This window comes from Lagenorhynchus albirostris, chromosome 13, assembly GCF_949774975.1.
Source record: "Lagenorhynchus albirostris chromosome 13, mLagAlb1.1, whole genome shotgun sequence".
In the NCBI taxonomy this organism is placed as follows: Eukaryota; Metazoa; Chordata; class Mammalia; order Artiodactyla; family Delphinidae; genus Lagenorhynchus; species Lagenorhynchus albirostris.
The window spans coordinates 2435276-2459882 of record NC_083107.1 but is presented as its reverse complement, the minus strand read 5'-3'; the positions used below and the strand labels follow the sequence as shown (position 1 = coordinate 2459882).

Below are 24607 nucleotides of genomic sequence, written 5' to 3'. Positions count from 1 at the left end.
TTTCATTCCGAGTATTATTTCAGGGAATAAATACTTGAGTGCCTACTATGTGCCAGGCGGTGGGGTTTCAGGTAATTAAACCCTCTGGCCTTACACCATATTGAAGGAAGATTAAGAAACAATAAAACGGTTAATAAAAAAAACCCGAGACGCTCCCCACGCCATACTTGGGATAACGTCTCACCCGCGCCGTCTTCCCGCGAGGCCATCCTGGGGCTCCCATTGGTCTCTGCCCCTGACGTCACAGGAGGCGCGACCGGGCGCCAATGGTGGGCCGCTCCGTGAACTTCGCCTTTCCCTCTCTTCCCGCCAGACTGGAAACGCCAATCGTTTCCTCGGCAGAAAGACCTTTCACTTCTTTCGCCCCCGGGGGTATTCCCCGGCGAGACCCCATTCGGCGCCCCAGCCGACCCTGAGAGGCGGAACGGGACGAGCGGCGCAGCCAGAGTGACGGCACACCCGAGGCCGCCGCGCCGGACGGGACGTCACTTCCGGGACGCTTCCTCGCGGGGCCTTGTGGGTAGCCGGCCGGGGTCTCCTGGCGACGATGATGGCGGGGGATGTGGGCGGTCGCAGCTGCCCCGATTCGGAGCTGTTGCTGCACCCGGAGCTGCTGTCCCAGGAGTTCCTTCTTCTCACCTTGGAGCAGGTGCGGCGCGCCGGGGCGGGCGGGCCTGCTTGGGGGAGGCGCTGGGACTTGAGCTCGCCCCGGGGAGTCCTCGGCGGCGCCGGACACACCCGCCGCCGGCACGCCGGCACGCCTGCCGCCGGGTCGAGCTTCTCTCCGCCCCGCTCGGGCCGGCCGGGTCTCCTCACTACCCTGTCCGGGAGAGAGACGTCCTCAGAATATCAGGAACTCCCGGGAGTTAGGACTTACGTTTTTGGGTCCTGGTGACTCGGAAAGGGGAGTCCAGGCGACCCCCGCGGCCTGGATGTAAGCAAGAGCCTCCGAAGAGAGGGGCTGGGGTAGGTCGTAGAAGAACGGAAAAGACGGCTGGCAGTCCCCGACTGCCAGGGCTGGAGGGCATCGGAGAAATCGACTGTTCTCCACTCTCACTGCGTTCAAAGATGGGGAAACTGAGTCCCAGAGAAGTGGCATCACTTCTGTGAGGTCACACCGTTGGTAGATGGTGCAGACAGGCGAACTGGCTCTCAGTGCAGCGTTTGCTCTTTTTCAGCTGGTGTGGCCTCTGATAGCAGAAGAGAAATAAGACCAAAGAAGTGATGAGTTTTGTTCAAAGTGGTAGAGAATTACCGAAAGCTTTTGAAGGGGTTTAAGTAGCATGTTTTGTTGTTTTCCTTGTGTTTTTTTCCTCCCTCGGTACTGTTGCTCTGGTTTCCTCAAGCTCCCCTGCTAAGTAGATTATTTTAGGGATGTCAGTTACCTTTCTTACCTGTGGTTCTCAAACTTTTTAGGTAGGTCACAGTCACCCCGGAGCTTGTGAAAGCACAGACTGCTGGGCTTCATATCCAGAGTTTCAGATTCAGTAGTTTGGGGTGTGGCCTGGAAGTTGCCATTTTTAACGAGTTCTTGCTGCTGGTCCAGAGACCACAGTTTGAGAATCACTGTCCTGGGGCAGTGCTTCCCTAACTAAGGTGTTTATGGATTCTGTAGGAATGTTGTCCAAGAGAAGCCCTAGCGTTTCCCCGTTCTTCTGAGTGAGTACAGGTGACACTTGATAATAAAGAATGGTCCAGTATGAGAGATAAAAGAAGTAAAATTTGTGCTTTAAAATTTTGAAGAACAAAAGGAAAGGGGATCAATTTATCAGAGGGCAGATTGGATTTGTTTTGTCAGTTCTAAGCACAAACGTTTCCACGCCTTTCTGAATTGTTGAGCCCACAATCTCCTTTCCATCCTTATTTTCCTTCCTAAATCCAACTCTATCCGTAACTGCTCCTATGTGTCTGCTGTATGTTTTCTGTTGAGAATGAATCGGAAAGTGAGGTGATGCGGAGAGGGATAGTTGGACGATGACTGGGAGCCATTGAAAGGACTGGTACAGACATGAGGGGCCGCTTGTTCTAGTGTGTGCTGTTATCAGGACCATCATCAGTAAGGGGAATGCAGCTTCCATCCGCAGAGCCATTGAAGTCTGGGTGGTGAACTTCAGTTTAAGAAGCACTATTAGGGAAACATGGGGAATAATATACAGGGTGAGACCTCCAGCCCGCTAATCTGATCATGATAGTAACACTCTAGATAACTTTTTGACAGGATGTAGTAATTGTTATCATTGTTTGTTTTCTTTTGTCTGGTCTCCCCAGAAAGTCCCTCATTTTCAGTTTTGTTCATAGATTAAGATGCTGCTACTGGAAATGGTCTTTATGCCTCCTGTGTGGGCTGAGCAGTGTGGACAGCTGTCCTTATCGCACTGAGGACATATGACCGCTGTCTTTAAGATGAAGCTGAACCAAAACTTTGAAGAGCTTAGTGTCTCTGTAATACTGTTTCTTGCAGTATCATATAGAATGTTAGGCATATGTCTAAACGTGAAAATGGTTTTATACTTGTAATTTAAGCAGTCGTGTTTTACCCTGTTAGGTGGGCAGTTGGTTAGTTATTAAAATGAGAGATGTTGTTTTGAAATTACTTTTGTTTCCTTTTTTACAGAAGAACATAACTGTTGAAAATGACATGAGAGTAAACAAAGACAGTCTGACCGATCTTTATGTTCAGCATGCAATACCACTGCCTCAGAGAGATTTGCCAAAGAATAGATGGGGGAAGGTGATGGAAAAGAAAAGAGACCAACATGAGATAAAAAATGAGACGAAAAGGTACTTTTCCGTCGTTCTGGTTACCGTCTTATCTTATATGACTAAACAATTTTGCTTTTCTTTTTTCCCCAGATAAACTTAGGTAAACAATATTGACTCAGCGACTGTTTATTGAGTACCAGGTGCTGTGCTGTAGCCTGAATAAAACTGACAGAATTCCTTGCTCATATTTTAATTGGGAGAAACACAATAAAAAAGTTAAGTAAAATACAAGGTATGCTACATTGTGGTAAATGCTAAGGGAGAAGTGAAACAGGGAAAGGGATGACAATTTACCTAAAGTGGCCAGGAACAACTTCACTGAGAAGTGACATTTCAGTAGAGAGACCTGTAGAAAGTGGAGGGCAAGCCAGCGTCCCAGGCCGAACCTGAGAACCTGGTCAGGAGTGTGTCCACACGATGTGCCAGGAACAGCCCAGAGGCCATCAGGCTGGGCAGGGAGAATCAAGGGCAGAGCAGGGAAGGAGGTGCACAGGGGTGAGTGCAGGAGGTGGTCAGTCGTAAGAACCTTGGCTTTGCTCTGAGATGAGAGCCATCGGAGAATTTTGAGCAGAGTGATGACACCATCTGATGTACATTTTAAGAGGTTTACTTTGGCTGCTGTACTGAGAAATGATTTAAGGTTGGGGGAGGGGAATAGGGAAACCACTTAAGGGGTTGTGCTGTAATCCTAGCAGCAGATGGCAGTGACTTTGACTGAAGTAGTGGAGGACTTGATAAGAAGCGGTTGGGGTCTGGATGTGTTTTGGAGGCAGAGCCAATAAGATTTGTTGAATTGTCAGAAAAAAGTGGAGTCAGATAAGACTCTGAGGTCTTCGAATAAAATAGAAATGAAGAGATGGTCGTGTAGCTTCAGGTATACTATTTTAAAGTTTTAAATTCCAGAAAATTTTTCATAAAACCACAAGCAAATGAATTTCCTTTTATAAAGAAAGTTACATTTAACTAATCAGTGTAGCTGGTTAGTGAGGACCAAGTATCCTAAGATCCCTAAATGGGCTAATTATTTCTTTTCTTGTGTCTGTTTATCACAAGTGGGTGCTATTGATTAATTGCTGAATTTCTTTTCAGAGCCTTACTGTCACAGGCAGTGCACTAGAGAAAGTGGGGGAAGATGGAGTGAGAGGGCTGGGTGAGGAGAGCGCGGGCTCTGAGTTAGTGGCTTTAATCTCTAGGTACAAAGAAAAATTCATGACTGATAGGGAGATCGTTCCCCAAGTCTGAGAATAGTTGAAGAACGTAACGTGTGCTCATCTGCGTATAGTCTTTTGGAGAACAGATGTGTGTGCAGTGTCACTGTTGGTCAGGAGCACATTCAGTTCAGGGTGAGCATCACTTTAACTCTGTGGTTACAGGCCGTGTATTAGTGTTAACTGTTGTAAACCTGTGAATTATGCCGTGTATACCTTTAATTTATTTTTGCTGACTCTTGTTAAGAAAGTATTTTCTTCTTGACCTGCATATTCAGGCACATGGTCGTAAGCAAAGCTTTCAATACTATTATGTTTTACTTCCTATGGTAATCCCTCAATTCTTCTATATCATTTTGGAAAGGGTCTTTGACTGTTTGTAAACATCACAGTTTGACTCTCAAATCAGAGCATTAAAGCTGGAAGGATCTAAGAGACCATCAGGCCTTTTTGAATTGCTGATGCTTTTCCCGGAGGAGCTGAGCCCCAGAGGGGCTCCGGTGTCCCCCAGGGCACACCACGCAGGCCCAGCTCTCGCTGCAGCGCTTCTCCAGCTTCAGCGTGGTCCTGAGTCTTAGGCCGGCCTCTCCCCAGCCGGAGTGTCCTGCCCTCAGTCCTGCTGTCTGTTCCCCTCTGAGGTGGCAGTGGGTGGACATTGAGCTTGTTTTTCATCTTCTACCAAATGGTGTTCACTGGTGACCTAAGAATTGGTGAGTCTGGCCAGTCACCTAGGATCTGGGTAAAATGCAGATTCTGCATCGGTGCAGGTCACAGCCCAGGTGCTGCGTTTCTTTTGAGCTCTGAGATGGTGCTGAAGCTGCTGGCCCCTGAGCAGCAGAGCTGAAGTGCTCTTCCTGATGACTCAAGTTCTTTTACCATGTTTATTTTAAATAAACAGATCATTTGAGGTATAATTAATAATGAACAAATGAATGCTTTTATTATTCATCTTTATGATTAAGAGTGGAAGTTAGGTTTTCGGAAGCTAAATGTGAAGACCTGCCAAGTTATAAACTTAAAATTATACAAATGTTACAGTTAGTTTAGAAGATGCCGTGGCTTTAAAGACCTTTAATGAATGGAGTAGGATGTCCTGTCCCGTTGTTTGTAGACTGCCATTATGGTAGTTTAGTATAGTTTTATAATCTGTTTCCTTTCTAAATAATCATTGATACATGGGTAAGATAACCCTATCAATAGGATGGTGATTTTTAAAAATTAAAAAAAAATTTTTTTTGTTACTAGGAAATCCTGTTTTAAGTTTTGGGGTTAGTTGGTGGATTGATGCTTTAAAAATAACTATGTACACATGAAAGGTAACTTTAAATTTTTGTCAATAAATATTTTAAACTTAAAAGCACTGGAAAATTATCATTTCACTTAAACTAATCATAGAAAACTGCATTTCTTGTAGTCCTATTTCCAGTAGTCCTACTTAGAATAGATTAGTCTTATCAATAAATCTTTTTCGGTCATTGTTTTACCTTTGAGTCCCAGGGAACTGGTTTGCTGTCCAGAGGGTATTTTTCATGACACATCTCTCCAATTTCAGGAGTAGCACTGCAGACGGGTTTCGGAAAAGACCCCTCATCGTGTTTGACGGGAGTTCAACAAGTACAAGCATAAAAGTGAAGAAGACGGAGAACGGAGACAATGACCGACTCAAGTCCCGGCCTCAGGCCGGTGCTACCAGTAATGCCTTTCGAAAATTGTCAGATTCCTCTTCAGGTGTTTCACCCCTAATTTTGTCTTCCAATTTGCCTACGAACAATAGAATGGAACACAGTAATAATGACACTAAACAGAACCATGACTTAACGCATAGGAAAAGTCCTTCCGGCCCTGTGAAGTCGCCGCCTCTGTCGCCTGTAGGCAGTACTCCGGTGAAGTTAAAGCGCGCTGCTCCCAGGGAGGAGGCCGAGGCCGAGGCCGCGGTGAGTGTGGACAGGACGTGTAATCGTTCTCCAGCCCGGCAGTGATCCGGCTCACTTGTGCACCTCATTTCTCGTGTGTTTGAGTCCTGGACTCCATGATGATAAGCTAATGTTTCTTAAAGTGCACTCAGTTTATTTCTGCTTAAAATGTGTAAAGAGAATGTCTCTTAGGCCGTTTTCCTAGATTTTCCTCACTTAGATCCTTTAACTATCTTGGAACTAAAAGAGAGAAATAGTCCTTTGTTAGCAAGGCTTAGAACATTAACTCAGTTGCCCAGGGTCGCACATTTATTAAGTAGCATTTTAGAGCTTGACCTTAAGTCTGTTTTGCACTTACCTTGAAATCACACCAGCATCTCTAGGAGTTACCCCTTGCCTCCTCCACCCCTCACACGTGCCTGTCTTTAGAAGGCTGGAGTCTCCTCTGTTGCGCTCTAGTAGACTTAGCATTTGGATGCCTGGATTTCGTACGGCAGATTGCTGTAGTTACCGTGGTTTATTTTGAGTTTAATTATGAGATTTTACATATCTATATATATTTGATCTTCCCATAGTCTTCTCAGAAAAGTGATTTCACTTTTAAACATCCAGCAGTTTTATAGCTTTTATTCCTTATTTTAGTTCATTCAGGCTGGTATAACAAAAAATACCATTGACTGGTGGCTCAAACAATAAACACTTATTTCCTACAGTTCTGGAGGCTGGAAGTCCAAAATCAAGGCGCTGGCAGATTCAGTGTCTGGTGAGGGCCCACTTCCTGGTTCAGAGTCAGCTGCTTTTCACTGTGTCCTCACGTGGCAGAAGGGGCAGGGGAGCTCCCTGGGGCCCCTTATGGGGGCACTAAACCCCTTCATGAGGCTCCACCCTCATGACATAAGCGCCTCCCAAAGGCCCCGCCTCCAGGTACCATCACATGGGGGATTAGGTTTCAACACAATTCTGAGGGGACACAAACATTCCGTCCATAGCATTCCTGTAAGTATACTTTGGCTTTATTATCATCTTCAAGTTGTGTGTCAAAGGGAGCAAAACTCTGAGTGGTTCAGACCTTCTAAAATAGCAGACCTGGGGCTTCCCTGGTGGCGCAGTGGTTAAGAATCCGCCTGCCAATGCAGGGGACACGGGTTCAAGCCCTGGTCCAGGAAGATCCCACATGGTGTGGAGCAACAAAGCCCGTGCACCACAACTACTGAGCGTGCGCTCTAGAGCCTGCGAGCATTAACTACTGAAGCCCGTGTGCCTAGAGCCCGTGCTCCGCAACAAGAGAAGCCACCACAATGAGAAGCCTGCGCACTGCAACGAAGAGTAGCCCCCGCTCGCCGCATCTAGGGAAAGCCCGCGCACAGCAACAAAGACCCAACGCGGCCAAAAATTTAATTAATTAATTAATTTTAAAAAAACCTAAAATAGCAGACCCTGGAGAAAGAAAGCTGCTCTGTATCTGAGCCGCCCAAAGTTCTCGTGTTAGTTCTTCACTGACTCCTTCCAGCAACCCTGTGAAGGAGGTGCAATAGCTTTCCCCTTTCACAGATGAGGGCAAAGAAGCTTAAATAATCTAAATGACCTTGTCCAGGTTCCAGAGTCAGTAAGTGGCCGGCCTGCAGTCTGAATCCAGGTCTGTGTGGCCTCAGCGGACGCACTCCCGCCGGCACCGCGCTGCCTCTGCCCTCACCCCGTCACTCCTGTGGGGCGAGCGGGATGAGCGGTCCAGACCGTGAATATTGGGATAAGAGTGAGCTTCGAGGAGTTTTTCCCCAGTCTCTTGGAAAGCATTTTTCTACCCAGAAAGCTTTTACTGTTTCAGAGGTGTGATTTTTTTCTCTTTTAAATCTTGTATTAAAGTCTTAGATTGTGAGGTTGGGAGGAGATGGGCTCGGCAGGGAGGAAGCAAGGTGGGAGCAGTCAGTGGTTCTCAACTCCGCATGTGCCTGAGGTCACCTCGAGGGGCTTCCAGAAAACCTGGCCAGAGCCGGAGCCTCGTCCCAGCCTCCTCCCGTGGCCGCTGACTGAGTCGGTTCTGCGATAGGGCCCAGGCCTGGGCATGTTGGTTAGTTGGTCAACTTTACCGTGGGTGACTCTGCAGGGTAAACATCTGAGAACCACAGCTGGCAAAACGGGAGCCCGGGGCTTGCCTTATTTCCTCGCCTTCCCCACCAGATGGCAGCAGTGCCCCACCGTTTCTGCCTCAGTGGTCAAGCTTGGTGGTTTAAAATGTGCCTTTTGGGTATTCTCTGACATTTCTGCAAGTGTAAACTGACTTCTTCTCATGTCTTTTCAGAATAACCTGAAGCCCCCAGAAGCAAAGAGGAAGATACAGCATGTTACATGGCCGTGAAGGAAAGTTTCCAAAAACGTAAATATAACTGTAACTGTAGTTTTTCAAACAAGTTCACATTTACTGACAGTATTTACAGAGATCCTGATTATTGTGGAATTTTCTTAAGAGGTTTAAATTAGGTTCAAAAAAATAAAGTCCTTTCCTTTCCTTTTTCCCTCCTTTTCCTTCCTTTGGGGGGAAGAAATCTTGCCTTTCATGCTCCAATTAGGAAAGAATTTCTTTTTAAACAAATGATTTAGTATAAGTCATTTATATTGGCCCTACTCAATTAGCTGCAAGTCTGGTATAAAGCATTTGATGAACTTTAGGAATTATTCGCATTAGTCTCTTTTGGTCTTTGGGGAAATTTGAGGTTTTTTAAACTCGGATATTTTAGAAGTTCACAATTTTCATTTCTTTTCCCAAGCAAAGAAAATAACAATTCATTGCAGTATTCTAGTGAATTCTGCCAGACTCCTCCTCAAGGTTCCCCGTGGAAAGCTGTCCAGATATACAGATAAAATGGCTGTTCTTTAAGTGCTCATGTTGCCTCTTTCCCTAAAAATCAGAAGGGGAACCAGTGCTTGCTATCGCTCCTTCCCTCTAATTGTGAATTGACTTCTTGTGAGTAGACCGGCCCAGCCCTTGGACGCTCCTGTCATGTGGCAGCCCTGCCCCTCTTCTCGTGGTGGCTCTGACCTCCCTCTCAGCTCTGGTATCACTCTCTCCTGGGAGCTTAATCTTTTCCAAATAAGGCCGACTTCAGACTCTTCAGGGGAAGTAATCACTTCAGAGGTGGTACCTGATGGCAGAAAGCTTACAGGATAGGAAGGGTGGGTAGAATTCTAGAACCTGAGAATCCAGGAAGCCTGGCAGTGAGGGGAACTCAGCGCGTGTGCAGTCTGCAGAAGGGGGTTTGCTGAGTCGGAGGTCACGAGAGAGCAGCGTGGGGGCAGGGCCCGGCACCCGCGGAGGCACTGCTGAGGTTTCGTTGGTGTTAAGTGGTGTCACTCCAGTTGTGTAGCAGAAGTCAGGTTCACGAGTTCTGGTGTCCACTTGCTGCTGTGTATTTCTAACCAAGGCCAAGGGTACTTTATACTCTCCCCTCGTACGACTGATCTCCGAATGGGGTTTGCCTTTCAACACTTTTTAGAGCAATCCATTCCTTTTTTGATATGTTAAAACAAGCATTTTAGTTCAGCTGTTGAATAGCCTTACAAAAAAATTAATTCAGCCTTGCAGGTGAGTACTGTACTAAAACTTTAACCCTACAGTTGTTAGCCTTTCTGCCTTTATCCAGACTATAAATCCATACCGGTAAGACGAAAATGAAAGACACTGAGTGTGGCATAAGTTGTTAATGTTATGCTAAATTGTTAAATGTTTGGTTGTCTGCAGGGCTGATATTTGGAATATTGTTGAAGGACAGCCATAATCCTATACACAGCTGTGTGTTAAGGGAGATTTTAAAAGTGCAGATTTCAGGGTAGAATGACAATTATATTCTACATTCTGTTGTCTCTTCTGCTTCCATTTGCATTTCTCTCTTAGTTAAGAGAGAGTTAGCCATTTGACAGTTTTAAGTCAGTGGAAACTTGTTTTTAGTTACTCAATAAAATTAATTTTTAATTTGTATATTTAACTTACAGAGTAGGTTGGTAATAACAGCTGAACTGTGTAACATTGTTGCTTCAAATTGAAGTTTATATTATGAACATTCAGAATCAGTGCTCATATAGCAGCATATTATTGAGCTATTTTGAGTTTGAAAAGTGGAGAAGCCTCAGCCCTGTGCTGTGTGTCACGTACACTGACATCCGAGCGCTAGGCCTCCTCGCGGTGCGCGGACACAGCTCCGTGGGCCATGGTAGGGATCCGAGGTGGTGCTCTGTGGGCTTTAGAGCTTCCACGGCCTTGGTGTGAACGGCGCACACCTGGACCCCCCCTCGCTCCCTAGCGTGGGCTCATCTGGCGGCTTGGAGCCCTTCCTGGGGTCAGCGAAGGGCAGTCGGTCGAGTCAGGTGGCTCCCAGGGAATAGGCATGTGTCCACTTTCTGCCCTTAGCAGCTGGTCCCGTTCTTTTCTTCCCCCCCCCTTGTTCTCTGTTTTCCTTTCTCTTACTCTCCCCTCCCCCACAGCTCACTTTCTCTGCTCCTTCTCCGTCACCCTGTAGACCCTGAGCTCCAGGCTTAGGTTTACAAGTTGTGTTGCTCGGCCCGCTTATCGCTGGGGCCGGGGCTAGGCGAGCGCCGTGCTTCTTGAGGACCGCAGACGCTGCTGCGGGGGTCTGCGAGTCTCAAGGCCCTGCGGCACCGGGCGCTGAATTGCCGCAGTGGCTCTGGAGGCGGGGTGGTTTAGCAGGGCCCACTCATTGATCTGGGCGGCTGCCAGGCACTCTGCAAGGCTGGCTCAACTACTGCTGGGAGGCTGTGGTATTTCTGCTAGTATTAAAATTCTTCATGATTGCAGTTATTGTTTGAAAGAGTGTTTTGGTTAACTTAAGTTTTGAGAGGTGATGCTAAAACTGATCTAGAGACTCATTTAATAGCAACAACCTGTTAAAAACTTACATTAAGTGAAACTGCCAGTGGATTAAATCATATGTATGTAAGAGCTTCCTTTGTTTACTACTGTGGGACCTCAGTAGTTCTGAGGCTCCAGACGGTCACAGCGTTTGTAAGTGTTGTGCTCTTTCCATTAAATGCCTGTGCAGGTTTTGTAATTCGGTACAGAAAGGTTAACCTTGTAATGTACATTTTTGTATGTAAAAAGTCTTTTAAGGAGCCTTATCCTTATTTAAATAAAAGGAATAAAATTATTGAGTAGGTTTCTCATTCACAAAAAAATAAAATGGAAACACACTCTGTAGTGATTTGATCTCTTTCCATTTCACTAAACTATGTCAAAAAGTGTTGTTTATTCTTTATAGTACAGCCTTCTGTGCCCAGGTCAGTTGGGCTCAGCCCTGGTGCCAATAGTCCAGCCACATCTTGGGCCTGCGGGAGGTGCTGGGTCGCCAGGGCAGCCTGCTGTACGGGAGGCCTCCTGCACGGCTGACTCGCTGGCGGCCACTGCACTTCGTGGGATGGAGACACAGTCCCCCGGACCTGTCCTGTGGAAGCTTTCCTACCAGGGGGGCACTGACCAGAGATTCGGTCGGGGGGTTATTTGTGTTGGGAGTGATCTTGGAAAGGTTAATGTTTTTTACTGGTATCTTACAGTTGGAGACTGAAGCTCTAAATTAACTAATTAACTTGGAAAAGCCTCAGGTAACTTTAATACCTTGAACTTAAAAGTAGATCTTTCATTTTTTGTCTGGACAGAAGAGACGAAAAAATCTCATTTCCATTTAGATCGTTTTTTACTAAAGTGCCCTTTGCTGGCTCACGTGCTCTGTGCTGTGGCGCTGAACTCGGTTGTCTTCCCTACTGAGGCAGGAGAGTTAAAGACGTGCGTTAGCAAGTTCCTGCTCAGTGAATGACGGGAAGAAAATCAGTCATGAAACAGTTGAGGGATGGGGGGAGGGCGAGGAGTGGTTAGGGAGGGCCTCCGAGAAGAGATGATGCTTTAGGGAAGGCGGTTTTGGAAAGCTTTCCGGAAGAGCTTCCTGTTGGCGGTGGGTTTTAAAGGGCTGCATGGTCTTTGTTGCTCCTCCCGTCGAAGGCGGAGTCCGTGTCCCCTGCTGGGTGTGGCCTGGCCTGGTAGTTTGTGTTGATCAAACTGGTGCTTCTCACTCGTGGAGCCCTGCAGCAGCCGTGGGAAAAGGCTGTGGGAGAAACGTGTCCCAGCCAGCAGCCAGCACTAACCCCCAGACCTGGGACCGCTCATCACCCTTCCCCACTTGCTGCCAGGTGAGAGCAGCCCAGGCAGCTGACTCGGAGCCATGAGGGAGCAGAGTGAGGGGTGTACGAAGCCACCAGGTGTTGGGGTGCTTTGCTCCTGGCCCTGGATAACTCAGATGCCAGCCAGGGGCAGAGTGGAGCCCTGAGGCTGGACAGGATTTCACGGCAGAAAGGCTGGTGTGGCTAGGATCAGTGAGAGACTGGGGACGCTAGTATGAAATGACCCCAAAGCAGGGGGCCAGGAGCCAGGTTACACAGGACTTAAACGGGCCGTGTAAGGACTTCGGATTTGATTCTAAGAGCAATTGGAAGCTCTTTGTTAACTGTGTTCAGACTTAACCAAGCGTTCAGTTTAATCAGAAGACTGAAATAAGACTAGTTCAATAAGTATATATAATAGCCCTAAACATTTTTTTATCTAGTAAAATTATCTAAGTTTTTGTTTTAGCATATTTGAATTAAAATATTCATTTTTAAAATATGGCTAATAGAGCTTCCGTGGTGGCGCAGTGGTTGAGAGTCCGCCTGCCGATGCAGGGGACACGGGTTCGTGCCCCGGTCTGGGAAGATCCCAAATGCCGCGGAGCGGCTGGGCCCGTGAGCCATGGCCGCTGAGCCTGCGCGTCCGGAGCCTGTGCTCCACAATGGGAGAGGCCACAGCAGTGAGAGGCCTGCGTACTGCAAAAAAAAAAAAAACGACTTAAGTACAGAAGCTGTAAAAAGTGTAACACGTTTAAAATTTTTTTATTTTTATTGAGATATCATAAAATACTATGACTTTTAAAAGTCTTATACAGCTCAGTGAATCTACATATATATGTATTTATGAATATATGTATATAAAAAAACACTGTCCAGATCAAGATACAGAGCAAGGTTGGCAAACTTTCTGTAAAGGGTCAGATAGTAAAAATTTTAGGCCCTGTGGGCCATGCAGTACATAGATGAATGGCCATGGCTGTGTTCCAGTATAAATTTTTAAGAAAACAGGTGGTAGGATTTAGCCCGTGGGCCAACGATACACAGAACGTTTCTTCTAATTTGATAAAAGTCTTGTTTAATGTAAAGGATTATCAAAGAACTGTATTATTTTAGAGCCAGTCAGAAATATTGTGCGTTGCAGTGATCCCACTGATAGAGGGTGGGTGGGTAGGTGCGGGGTAGGCAGAGGCAAGTTTTGTGTGTGGTGTGACCAGAGGTGGGTGTGACAGCTCGAGCCTTGGCTCACGTTCCAGACGTTTCCTTTTATCTTTGGCTTTCAACGTTTAGACTGTGATGTGTCTGATGGGTCTCTCTGCATTTTTCCTGCTTTGAGTTTGTCATGCTTTGTGGATGTGTTTTTATTTTATTTTTTTGGCTGTTCCCCAACCAGGGATCTTACAGCGTGCCGGATCTTAGTTCCCCAACCAGGGATCAGACCTGTGCCCCCTGCAGTGGAAGTGCAGAGTCCCAGCCACTGGACCACCAGGGAAGTCCTGGATGTGTATTTTTAGATGAATGTTTTTAATTGAACTGGGGGGAAGTTTCTGGCCATTAATTCTTAACTATTTTTTCTGTCCCTTTTCTCTCTTCTCCCTGGTGTTCCCATTATGCAAATGTTGGTTCATTTAGTGATGTCCACATTTCTCTGTTCATTTTCCTTTATTCTCTGTTTTTCAGTTTCATAATCTTTGTTGATCCATCTTGAAGTTCACTGATTTTTTATCTTCTCCCAACTCAAATCTACTATTGACCCCTCTAGTGAATTTCTTCATTCTGGCTAATATACTTTTCCACTACAGAATTTCCACTTGATTCTTTTTTTTTTTTTTTTTTTTTGCGGTACACGGGCCTCTCACTCTTGCGGCCTCTCCCGTTGCGGAGCACAGGCTCCGGACGTGCAGGCTTAGCGGCCATGGCTCACGGGCCCAGCCACTCCGCGGCATGTGGGATCTTCCCGGACCGGGGCGTGAACCCGTGTCCCCTGCATCGGCAGGCGGACTCTCAACCACTGTGCCACCAGGGAAGCCCTCCACTTGATTCTTTTCTATCATGTTTATTCCTTTTTGGTTATTCCCTGTCTGATGAGTGATTGTTCTCACGCACATTCCTTCAGTTCTGTAAATGTGGTTTCCTTTAGTTCTTCAAGCATGTTTTTTTCGTTTTTTTGGTTTTTTGTCTGCGATGGGTCTTCATTGCTGTGCAAGGGCTTTCTCCAGTTGCGGCGAGCAGGGGCTACTCTTCATTGCGGTGCGCAGGCTTCTCATTGTGGTGGCTTCTCTTGTTGTGGAGCACAGGCTCTAGGCATGCGGGCTTCCGTAGTTGTGGCACGAGGGCTCAGTAGTTGTGGCTCGTGGGCTCTAGAGCACAGGCTCAGTAGTTGTGGCACACAGGATTAGTTACTCTGCAGCATGTGGGATCTTCCTGGACCAGGGATCGAACCTGTGTCCCCTGCATCAGCAGGCGGATTCTTAACCACTGCGCCATCAGGGAAGTCCCTCTTTGAACGTGTTTATAACACACGTTCAGCAGTGTTTGGTTGGAGGATCTGTGTAAGCACCTTGAGCTAGTTAAGACCTCTGCTCTTTGCCGAGGAGCTCGTGTGGCTTGGAGAATGCTTTCAAGTCTGTTCATGTCCCCCTCTGACTGCTCTTGAGTGGGTGGGTGCAGACCAGTCCATGCCCACAGTCTCCTGGCCTAAGTGGGAGCCCAGGACAGCTCTTCTCAGCTCTTTCCCCAGTTCTTTCAGTTAAACTTCAGACCTGCCTGCCGTTTGGCTTTTTGCTGTTCGTATCATGGAGCCACCAGCCCCCTCTTGACTGCTCGCCACCAAGGTCTCTGTTGTTTTTGACAGTCCCCTCCGGCAGATTTCTCCATTCTTGGTACGAAATAGTGCCCTCCTGCAGAGGTTCACAGAGCTGCCAGTTCACAGAGCCTGCCTCCCCCCCTGGGGCTGGACAGTGTTGGCTTCTCCTAGAGTTAACACTCCTTCTCCCAGGTAGGTGCTGGGCAAGTGTCGGGGTGGGGGGACTGGTAGCCCCTGGTCTTCTCAGACTGCCCCTCTGGATGTGGAACCTCCACCGCATGAGAGGTTGGGGCCCCGGAATTCTCAGCCTGTCACCCCTGGGGCAGAGCCCTCAACCATAGGAGCCCTTCCCTTCCGGGCAGCACCAACCTGGAGCAGGACTTCTGTCACGTGACACTGGGGAGTGGGGGTAGGGTGGGATCAGCTGGGGCTCAAATGCCACAGACTTCACTGGTCTCGTTAACATGCAGTCGAGTTTCCTGAATAAATGTTTCTCCATGTGCTGTATGCTAGGAACATTTTCAGAGACTTTACGTTATTTAGTTTGTATACAGTTTCCCCAGCTAAAGGGTTGTTCCACTGGGCAGAGGGTCAGCTGAGCGCAGCTGACCTGGGCTGACGGTGGTGCACACCACCATCCAGAAGTTCCTCCTCAAAGAAGTCAGTTCTTTGAGGCTTGGCGGGGCTGTTTGGATTCTGGTGGTTCAGCCAGCAATTTGTAGGGATTTCACACACATAACTTGGGGCTCTCTTTTTCTAGAATTTTCCATCTCACTTTCCAGAGGCTGTTGGTCCCAAACTCTGGCCTCTGGTTCTTCAAGCTGGTGAGGCTGCAGGTTTTCTAACAGAGCTGTAGCTGCCCTGTGGGGCCTGCCCTGACCTAAAAGCCATAAGAATGGGAAACCTACCGGTTGTCCTCTTCTTCCAGGGCCCACGCCCCTCCAGAGTCCTCCTGCTGTGGGTCATGCTCCAGTGTTCTCAAATTTTTAAAAATATTCTGTCCAGAGTGGTTCTAACTTGTGGGAAGATTATTCCAATAGGAGCTACTTACTAGACGTGGAACTCTCCTAACCGTTAAGGTTGGGTAATTTAACGCTGGCTGTCTGGTGTGCCCGTGGCTATCGTGAGGGGCAGGTAAGACGCTCCATCACAAGATGTAGAAGGCTTTTACTGTTCTAAACACAGTTTGCTTTTTTATTTTCAAAAGCACATCTGCAAGAATGCTTTTACTTTTGTATCATAAAGTAGAAGAAGCTGGCAAAACAACTCACAAGGGGTGGTGGGCGGTATTCGTTTTAAGCAAAGCCTCCAGCTGACTGTCCATCCAGAGGCCTGTCTCAGCCATGATCAAGGCTTTCCTGCACTGACCAGTGCTCAGGTCAAGAAACTGACTTCACGCATGCTCTGCACAGACGGGACTTGATTTCTACCAGATTTTTCTGTTGCAGAGCTTATCATTTTATCATATTGCATTGTCTTAGAAAACTGAAGACAGAAAGTCACAACTGTTACTATAAACAGAGAAGCATGCAATGCCCTACCTCATAAATTGGCTCAGTGCTTCCCAACTGTAAACTGCTCTTTCCCAGACGAGTTTACAGACTACTGCCAGGCTAGGGGCTCTGAGTGTTAATCTTTTTTTTACTTTTATTTGCATTTATTTCTTATGGCATGTATTCCTGGGCCATACGCTTTTGTCACTTCAGTTTCTTCTGGGATACCTTTTTCTCCTGTGCAGCCGCCTCTTCTGCTTTAGGGACAATCTACCCTTTTTCAGTGAGGCTCGTCCCCTGTGGCAGGGAGAGCTCATGTATGGGTTGAGCCCACCGTGAGCTCTGGAAGTCCTGCGCCACATCTTGGGGGCTTTGTTCACCTGGACGTGCTCAGTGACCAGAGAATCTACATCCAAGCCCTTAGGTTCAGCATTCCTTTCTGCGTTTTTGAGCAAGTGCAGTAAGAATTCAGCACTCTCTTTGGGCCACCGTTTGGCCTGGGCACACCTACCAGCTCCACCATCGTAACGACGGAATGGCACATGTTGCTTCTGTCAAGTGACATCCTTCAGATATTTTGGTGGCTTTTTGGATGTGCCTACCTTAACGGCCTGGGCAGTTTCACGCGCGTTCTTAAAGTAAACACGAAGATTTGAACCTCTTGATTTGCACAGTTTTATGGGGTTTTCTGGGTCAAGTGAGTAGCGAACCGTTTTTAGAGGTTTACCGGAAAAGAGTGTTATTCTGATGGCAGCAATCCTCTCTCTCTTTACTGTCTTTCTTTTCAGAAACACTCGCTGAAGTCTCCCAGGATGCCCTCAGTTGCCCGGGTGTTGATAACTACACGGGCGACCAAGATGTCATTTCCGGCCTCGAGGTGCCTGTGTGCCTCTGCACCCCTCCATTTACAGAGGAGAAGGCAGGCCACTGTCAGGTGGCCCACCCATGATGATGGGAGGGCACCGAGCTCTGTCCAGAAAAGTGACCCCATGCTGCCTGCGAGGCCGTTAGCCCATGTGCGGGGCCTGTGTCACTGCGTCAAAGGCAGAGCACTGAATTCCAAGAGAAAGAAATTCCAACTGAGACTTTCTCTTAAATAAAAGGTGTGATGCCATTTCAGTCGACACCCACCCAGCCCGCCAGAGTGATGAGTGGCACCCGCAGGAAAGTGTTATTCGTCCTCAGAACCTGAATGCTGCATCACCACTTCACACACTGCGCCTGGCAAAAGATTTGGCTCTGGGTAACTTTATTGTAAGCCATATAATCTTGCTTCGGGCCCTGCACGACAGGAAGTTACACTGTTGTAAATACCAACTCTTCATTACCGTACGTAGCTTGGAAATGTTCAAGTTCGTGACACATTAATTGCACTTAAAAATTAAATATGCAGTGAAAGAAAAGCGTTTATAAAGGTATCACTCAAAAGGATTTTTACACTTTGATTGGCCTCGCCTGATTACAGAAACTCAAAACCCTCTTCCCGCCTCAGGCTTCCATGGCTTTTCTCCTTCTCTAACAGAATGAGCGCAAAGGGTAGATGAAGGGTTTAAACAGACGTGAGTAGCGCTGAGCAGCGCGGAGCAAGTCCCCAGGTGGCTGGTGGAGCCAGGTGCAGCGTGAGCAGAGCTTGGGGGGGCTGCAGGGGGGTCGGGGAGGGGCTCAGATGTCCTTCCCGCAGTCAGGGCACAGGATGTCGTCCCTCTCCGTGAGGAAGCCTCGCCCCACCAGCGACAGCGAGCACTTCTTGCAGTTAAAGCAGTCGTTGTGCCACTGCCGCTCCTCGAAGGAGATGTACTTCGTGCCGCCCAGTCCTGTGGACGGAGGAAAAGGACACGGGTGAGGATGGGGGGCGGGCGGGGGGGGGTCCTGCGTGGACGCGTTCCAAGCCCGGCTGGTGCGGTGTGATCAGTGCTGGGCTCCACGTTTAAATCCCATCCTGTGCTCAGGTCGGGGAGCTCCTGAATCGCAGGAGAAAGAGAGACAGACGGGCTCCACAGCTACATGACGATCGCCGTCATTATAAGAAGCCTGCGGGGTGTGTGTGTTCCTCCCACCCGAGTGAAACGCGTGAGTTACAGAGCCGATTTCTCCCACCCCTTCCTTCCCTGGGTGCCTCAGGCCTGGTGCTCAAAAATTTGGCGATTAATGAATGAGGCGCCAAAGGGAGCGCAGATGAGAAAGCTGTGAACCGTCTCTGGAACTGCCCAGAACGGCCTCACGAAAGAGATGCTACATGGGCGTCTTGTTTCGATAAAGGATGGCTTTCTCCACTGCCCACATGTCCTCACCCCACGGAGGTCTAGTGAGGCCGGTGGAACGTGAGAGCGGGTTAGGAGGACGTGTGGGCAGTGGAGAAAGCCATCCTTTATCGAAACAAGGGAAGCAGGAACTCATTTCAGTTGGGGTGTCTGACTCTGTCTGACATTTACTTATCAAATGTTTAAGGTACGTTGGCTACCTGTTACAATACAGGTGGTCTGTCCGGCCACCAAGGCCCCTGAAACAAAATGGAATCAAATACACGGGGTAATCCTTGGTGAAATTTGGATCATGACTTGCAATTACAAACTCTTTCCAGAAATAACGGCTCAGTCTGCCAAGTTAAGAACAAGTAACAACACTGGCTAATAGTTGGAGGTCTCAGTAGCAGAAGTCTGTCATTCACCCAGCAGTTAGCTCCTTTTGTAATTTAACTGCCTGCTGTCTGGCATTAAATCCATTCACACGTGGGTGGCCTCAGGCTAATCCCCTGGGCTAGTGAGTGACAGGACTGGGGGTGAACCCAGGTCTCCAAGGCTAGTTCTCGTTTTTTTTTATGATCTGAAACCTAGATAGGGACTTTTTTTCTTCCTAATTTAACTTTTTTTTTTTTTTTTTTTTTTTTTACTGAAGTGTGGGATTAGCAGATGTAAACTATTATATATATGATGGATAAACAACAAGGTCCTACCCTAGAGCACAGGGAACTCTATTCAATATCCTGTGATAAACCATAATGGAAAAGGATATCAAAAAAGGAATCTCTATGTGTATAACTGAGGCCAGTTTTCTGATACCACACTCCCTCTGCTACTGATGGAGCTGCACCAGCAAAGCTTTTCACCTCTTTCCCTAAACATCTTAAACTGCCTTTACCCATCCTAGGCCCACAGTGACTATGAGAGATGATGGTGACCCGCGGATCACACAGCCCGGGCCCTGGCCCTGAGGTCACCCGCTGTGACTCGCGGATCACACGGCCCGGGCCCTGGCCCTGAGGCAGAACCAAACGAGTGATTCAGGCCAGAGAGTCTCAGGATTTTCTGCATGTATGAATCATCTGAGAAGCTTTTAAAAATTCTAACACCCAGGTCGTCCCCCAGAGTAATTAAATCATGACCAGGCAGCAGACATGTGTAAAGTTCCCCAGAGGTGTTTAAAGTGGGCGCATTTCCAGGGCTGGAGTCCCACCAGCCATCTGCTCTCCACTCTGAATTTAGGGCGCATTCTGTAGTTCACCCAGATTTGGGCTCCACCAAGTGCCTGAGGGGTGGGAAGGGCCCACCCAGAGCGTGCCACCCGCAGAGGCCGGGGAGCATCTGCACAGCCCAGCTGCTTCCCGGGGCCTGTGCGGGGATGTCAGAGACTCACAGCTTGCGGTTTGGAGAGAATCCAGCCCAAAGCCGCTGTGGAGAAGAGGCCGTGGGGATCGGGGGTGGGGTGGAGGGGAGGCAGGGAAGCGCGCCCAGCGTGCAGGGAAGGGGAGCGCGGCGGCCCAGAGTCTGCACACGTGAACAGACCCACAAGCCAAAGCCTGGCAGCCACACGAGGGGCAGGGGGCGGTGCAGGCCGGGAACCGGACACTCACCGCTGATGGGGCTGGCGCAGCCGGCGCACTTCTTGGCGTACAGGTCGCAGAAGCAGCCCAGGCAGTAGGCGAACTCGTCGCGGGACGTGAAGCGCTGGCCGGACAGAGGCTTCTTGCAGGCGGTGCACACGAAGCACTCGCGGTGCCAGGGCTGCTCCCGGTACGTGACGCCCCCGCTGGTGATGGGCTGCGGGCAGAAGGGCGTCAGCTCCCGCAGGGCCCTGTGCCTGGTGCCCTTGTCCCGGCCCTCACCTCTGGAGGACGCGCGGTCGTCGCCCAGGACACACCGCACCGGCGTCCGGGTCCCAGAGGTGCTGTCCTCCGGACGGCAAGGTCACCCCGCCGCCCCTTCCCCAAGCTGCCAGGCCCCCACTGCAGACCCCGGATCCCCGTTCGTGACGTGGGTACCGGGGTGTCTGCTGGGACAGCACTGCCTCCTGGCCGGCAGGAGGGCGAAGCAGGGAGACCGCAGCTCAGGGGCCAGGGTCTGATGTCACGCAGCCCCACCTGCGGGCAGATCCCTGTAGCATCTCTCTACCACCAGGTGCACCTGCTCCAACAGCCTCCTCAGCTACTCCGGGGGGAAGGACGAGGCTTAACAGACACCGTGGGGCTGGCTTCCTGGGTGGAAAAAATGAGCCCAGAGCCCGCCTTCCCACCCTGTCTGTGGTCTTAGGACGCTTTTCTTTCTTTAACCTGACGCAGCCCTGGATCAGTGACGAGCGAGCTGTCCTCACCCCAGGGACAGGCCTTTCCATTTGCCTCTTCCCCTCCCCGTCCCCCCACTAGGTCTAGGGCCGTTTCTTGTTTATTCAAGGAGGGCGATGAACAAAGACACCTTAGGGATAGGTGGACGGTCTTTTGGAAAGGACAACAGGTATGCAAGGGCCAGGGGGAGTACGAGGTACCTTTTTGCACTGAACGCACTGCAAGGCATACTGCCTTTCATAGCAGGGCACGCAGAAGCTCTGGCCGTCCTTCGGGATGAAGCTCTTGGTCCCGATGGGCTGCTGGCAGCGGCGGCAGATGAAGCAGGTCTCATGCCAGCTGCTACCCTTGTACTCCATCTTACGGGTGCCTGGCGGGTCGGGGAGAGAGGGCAATCGCGATGCCCGCTGAAGGCCCCGGGCCACACCACACGTGCCTTCTGCATGCTCTGAAGGACAGTCTTCTGTCCACCCCGGAGCTCGGGGTGCTGCCCCGTCCCAGGTCCGTGGGAGGGCGCCCGCTGGCTGCCCGCAGCCCCAGAGGGCTGGGTGCAGACCGTGTGGTCCTTGTGCAGCGTCGCCAGCAGAGGGCGGCAAAGCTCCTCCTCACGGGCTGCGGATGAGGACGCGCCTCCGACAGAGCCCACCGCCTGGTGGAAGGGGCGTCTTTTTCTGATTCAAAGGAGCAAGTGAGGAACCCGGTGAAGGCCTGGTGACAGCGTGCCCCTGGCCCGGAGGCCGTGGTGCGCCTGCTAGTTGGGGCTCAGCCTCCCTGGGTGGGGACGGAGCCGTGCACCGCGGTTGGTGACTTGCCGGTGTGGGCAGGGGGGCGAGCTTTGCACTGAGCGGGGGCCTCTTGTCCTCTATCTGATTTCGCTGCAGAAGCCACACTGACCGTCTGCACCGCTTTCACCTTGATTTGCTCGTAGCACTTTCTAAAATCAAACCAAGGAAGGAAGCTAGCGCTCAGGTCCAGGTTTGTTTTTTTGGTTTCTTTCTTTCTTGGTTTTTTTAAAAAAAGTATCTAGTGCTTGCATTTATTTATTTTTTTCTTCACACACCAGGCCTTTTCCAGACACCCTGCCTCTGGTGCTCCATCCGTTTCCTCTCCTGACTTCTCCATCTGTTAAAATCAGCTTGACCTTCGAGGCTGCTCAAAGGTGACGGCCCCAAGGCTCCCCTTCCTGGCTGCCCTTCTCTGGGCTTGTGCCTCTGTCACCGGAGGTACCAGCCAGGCTTCTCCACCGTCTCTACCTAAAACCCCCTACAGCAGAGACGGTGAGATGCACATCCCTGGGGAGGAGGAGGGCGTCGTCTTGAGATCAGCCTGCCAGAATCAAGAAAAATTCACCTTCTGCTCTAAGATAGACATATATTTGTCAAAGCGGCAGTTAATAGCTTTCTTCCCAGGGCTTCCCTGGTGGCGCAGTGGTTAAGAATCCGCCTGCCAATGCAGGGGACACGGGTTTGAGCTCTGGTCAGGGAAGAGCTCACATGCTGTGGAGCAACTAAGCCCGTGTGCCACTACTACTGAGCCTGTGCTCTAGAGCCCGCAAGCCACAACTACTGAGCCCGCGTGCCACAACTACTGAAGCCCGCGCACCTAGAGCCCGTGCTCCGCAACAAGAGAAGCCACCGCAATGAGAAGCCCACGCACCGCAACTAAGAGTAGCCCCTGCTCGCCACAACTAGAGAAAGACCGCGCGCAGCAATGCAGCCAAAAATAAATCAATAACTTTAAAAAAAAAAAAAATCTTTCTTCCCAATCTGGAATTTCCAGGCTGTTACCCCACAGAGTCAGGAGTCTGACTCTAAATTAGCCCTGTAGCCTTGATTCTCTTCACATGGCAGGGTGACCCCAGCTGCTGTGTGGGCTAGGAGGACTCAGCAGGGTACCTTGGTTTCTACAAATTGATATTCATTCTATTGAAGTTGAAAATTCAAAACCCTCAATTGAAGTTCATCCTGCACATCTTTATCCTGCATTCATGAATACAGAGAATTTAAAAAATTACTTTTAAGGTGCATTTCTTTGTGTTCAGTTCCATTCACCAATGTAGTGAACTGAACTCCTTTAAAAGGACACTTGAAAATTTAATGTATTTGACATGCCTTTTAAGAACCTCAACCAGCAAACCAAGCCTCAACTAGCAAACGGCACCTCAAGTGCTTCCTCTTTTTTTTTTTTTAAAGTAACCCCTATTTTTCTTTTCTTTTACTTATTTATTTTTTTGGCTGCGTTGGGTCTTAGTTGCGGCACTCAGGATCTTTTTGTTGGTGCGCTCGGGCTTCTCTCTAGCTGTGGCACACGGGCTCCAGGGCGCGTGGGCTCTGTAGTCTGCGGCACTCGAGCTCTCTTGAGGCGCTCAGGCTCAGTAGTTGCAGCGCGCGGACTTAGTTGCCCCGGGGCATGTGGGATCTTAGTTCCTCAACCAGGGATCGAACCCTCATCTGCTGCATTGGAGGGCAGATTCTTTACCACTGGACCGCCAGGGAAGTCCCTTAAGTTCTTAAGTAATTGTTGTTGAAATGAATTAAACTTATAAATATGATGAATCCTAAAATATCTTAAGCATCAAAACCATTTACAAATTAAGAAAATTCCAGTGTAAGACCACAAGCCTAAACCACTTACCTGACTGCACACTTTCAGTCAGAATCATAAGGTTAATTTACTCTTTAGACCCAATTTTTTCTAAACTTCACCCACACGTTACCAGATTATTTAACACACTATTATTGCTCTGAGTTGGATTCTCTTTATATGTGTGCCCTTAATTCTGAACCTTCGCAGGACTAAAGGAAGTGTATCTACCAAAGAAGATGTCCTGAGAACAGATACCTTCCAGGGCAATTTGAGGGCTCCCTGCGCAACTGTATCGAGCTTCCTAAGAGCTAGGGGTCCCGGCCTGTGCCCCTGACTCCCACTCCTCCAGCCTGAGCCTGATTCGGGGGCCACGTCCCCAAAGTCAGTCGATGGACAGAGTCCTCTCCGGGTTTTAAGGTGGCTCTCTGGTAGAGACGCCAGATTAACGAGGTCCCAGGTGGGATCAGCTGAAATTCCGATTTGTCTGGGAGTCCTGTATTTTAGTTGCTAAATCTGCCAAGGCTATACCTACCGTCCAGCCACCCCTCACTGGTCACACAGAGGAAGTCACTGACCCTAAGTAGCCGATGAAGCATCCCAGGTCCAAATCTTAGGCGCTTCTCGCCCGCACTGTGTGCGTGTCTAACGAGATTCGTTTTTTAAATGCTGTATTGAAAAATTCCATAAAGTATTTTTGTCCACTCTGTCCTTTAAAATGAAAGATTCCTCTCTCCCATAAAACAAAGAAACCAAAGTCCCCCCAAAGAGCAAGGGACACAGTCCCATCCTCCCCCACCAACAGACAGGCCACCCATCACTGGCCTTGGCACTGGACCCAGCTGCCGCCGAGCCTGCCGGGAACATAACCTGCATGAGGGCACAGCGCCCAGCTCCCGGCCCAGCACCCATCTGCGGCAGTAACCGACGGGGCGGGAATTCTGCGTGTGCGCGGAGGGCGCGGAGAGGGCGAGGGAAGCGCGCACACATGCACACTCATGCCCGCGCGCGCAAGCTCTGCGGGGGCGGGCGGGAGGCAAAGAGGGCAGAGGGGGCGGGGGAAGCGCGCACACGCACATTCACACGCACGCGCACAGACACTCTCTCAGCGGCTTGGTGCCCAC

General features: G+C 49.3%; 3 protein-coding genes across 8 annotated transcripts in view; 1 reads left to right on the top strand and 2 right to left on the bottom strand.

Moving 5' to 3' along the window:
* Window positions 1–446, bottom strand: part of TGFBRAP1 (transforming growth factor beta receptor associated protein 1) — a 47313-nt gene extending 46867 nt beyond the window's left edge. Inside the window, exon 1 of the mRNA XM_060168514.1 lies at window positions 185–446. The gene's annotated coding sequence lies outside the window, so the exon portion shown is untranslated. The remainder of the gene's footprint in view (window positions 1–184) is intronic.
* C13H2orf49 (chromosome 13 C2orf49 homolog) lies at window positions 327–17890 on the top strand. 4 transcript variants are annotated; one of them, XM_060168527.1, is made up of 5 exons: window positions 327–649; window positions 2615–2781; window positions 5524–5905; window positions 8184–8258; window positions 17446–17890. In XM_060168527.1, exons 1-4 carry the CDS (start codon window positions 548–550, stop codon window positions 8238–8240), a joined length of 708 nt encoding a protein of 235 aa, XP_060024510.1. In that variant the 5' UTR covers window positions 327–547; the 3' UTR covers window positions 8241–8258; window positions 17446–17890. The 4 variants fall into 4 exon arrangements, with proteins under 4 accessions (XP_060024510.1, XP_060024509.1, XP_060024508.1 ...); XM_060168526.1 differs by lacking the exon at window positions 17446–17890 and adding an exon at window positions 17131–17439; XM_060168525.1 differs by lacking the exon at window positions 17446–17890 and having other exon boundaries at window positions 335–649; window positions 8184–8394.
* Window positions 17867–24607, bottom strand: part of FHL2 (four and a half LIM domains 2) — a 37250-nt gene continuing 30509 nt past the window's right edge. For all 3 annotated transcript variants that reach the window (XM_060168523.1, XM_060168522.1, XM_060168521.1), the window contains exons 4-6: window positions 21101–21270; window positions 20193–20379; window positions 17867–18156 (exon numbers count right to left, since the gene is read on the bottom strand). In XM_060168523.1, the coding sequence (XP_060024506.1) occupies window positions 18005–18156; window positions 20193–20379; window positions 21101–21270 (509 nt within the window). In that variant the 3' untranslated portion in view covers window positions 17867–18004. The remainder of the gene's footprint in view (window positions 18157–20192; window positions 20380–21100; window positions 21271–24607) is intronic.

Excerpts from the sequence above, each read along its gene's own strand:
- C13H2orf49 (XM_060168527.1), top strand. The coding sequence starts at position 548 with ATGATGGCGGGGGATGTGGGCGGTCGCAGCTGCCCCGATTCGGAGCTG. Across the intron at positions 2,782-5,523 it reads ATAAAAAATGAGACGAAAAG|GAGTAGCACTGCAGACGGGT; the intron begins GTACTTTTCCGT and ends CTCCAATTTCAG. Across the intron at positions 5,906-8,183 it reads AGGCCGAGGCCGAGGCCGCG|AATAACCTGAAGCCCCCAGA; the intron begins GTGAGTGTGGAC and ends ATGTCTTTTCAG.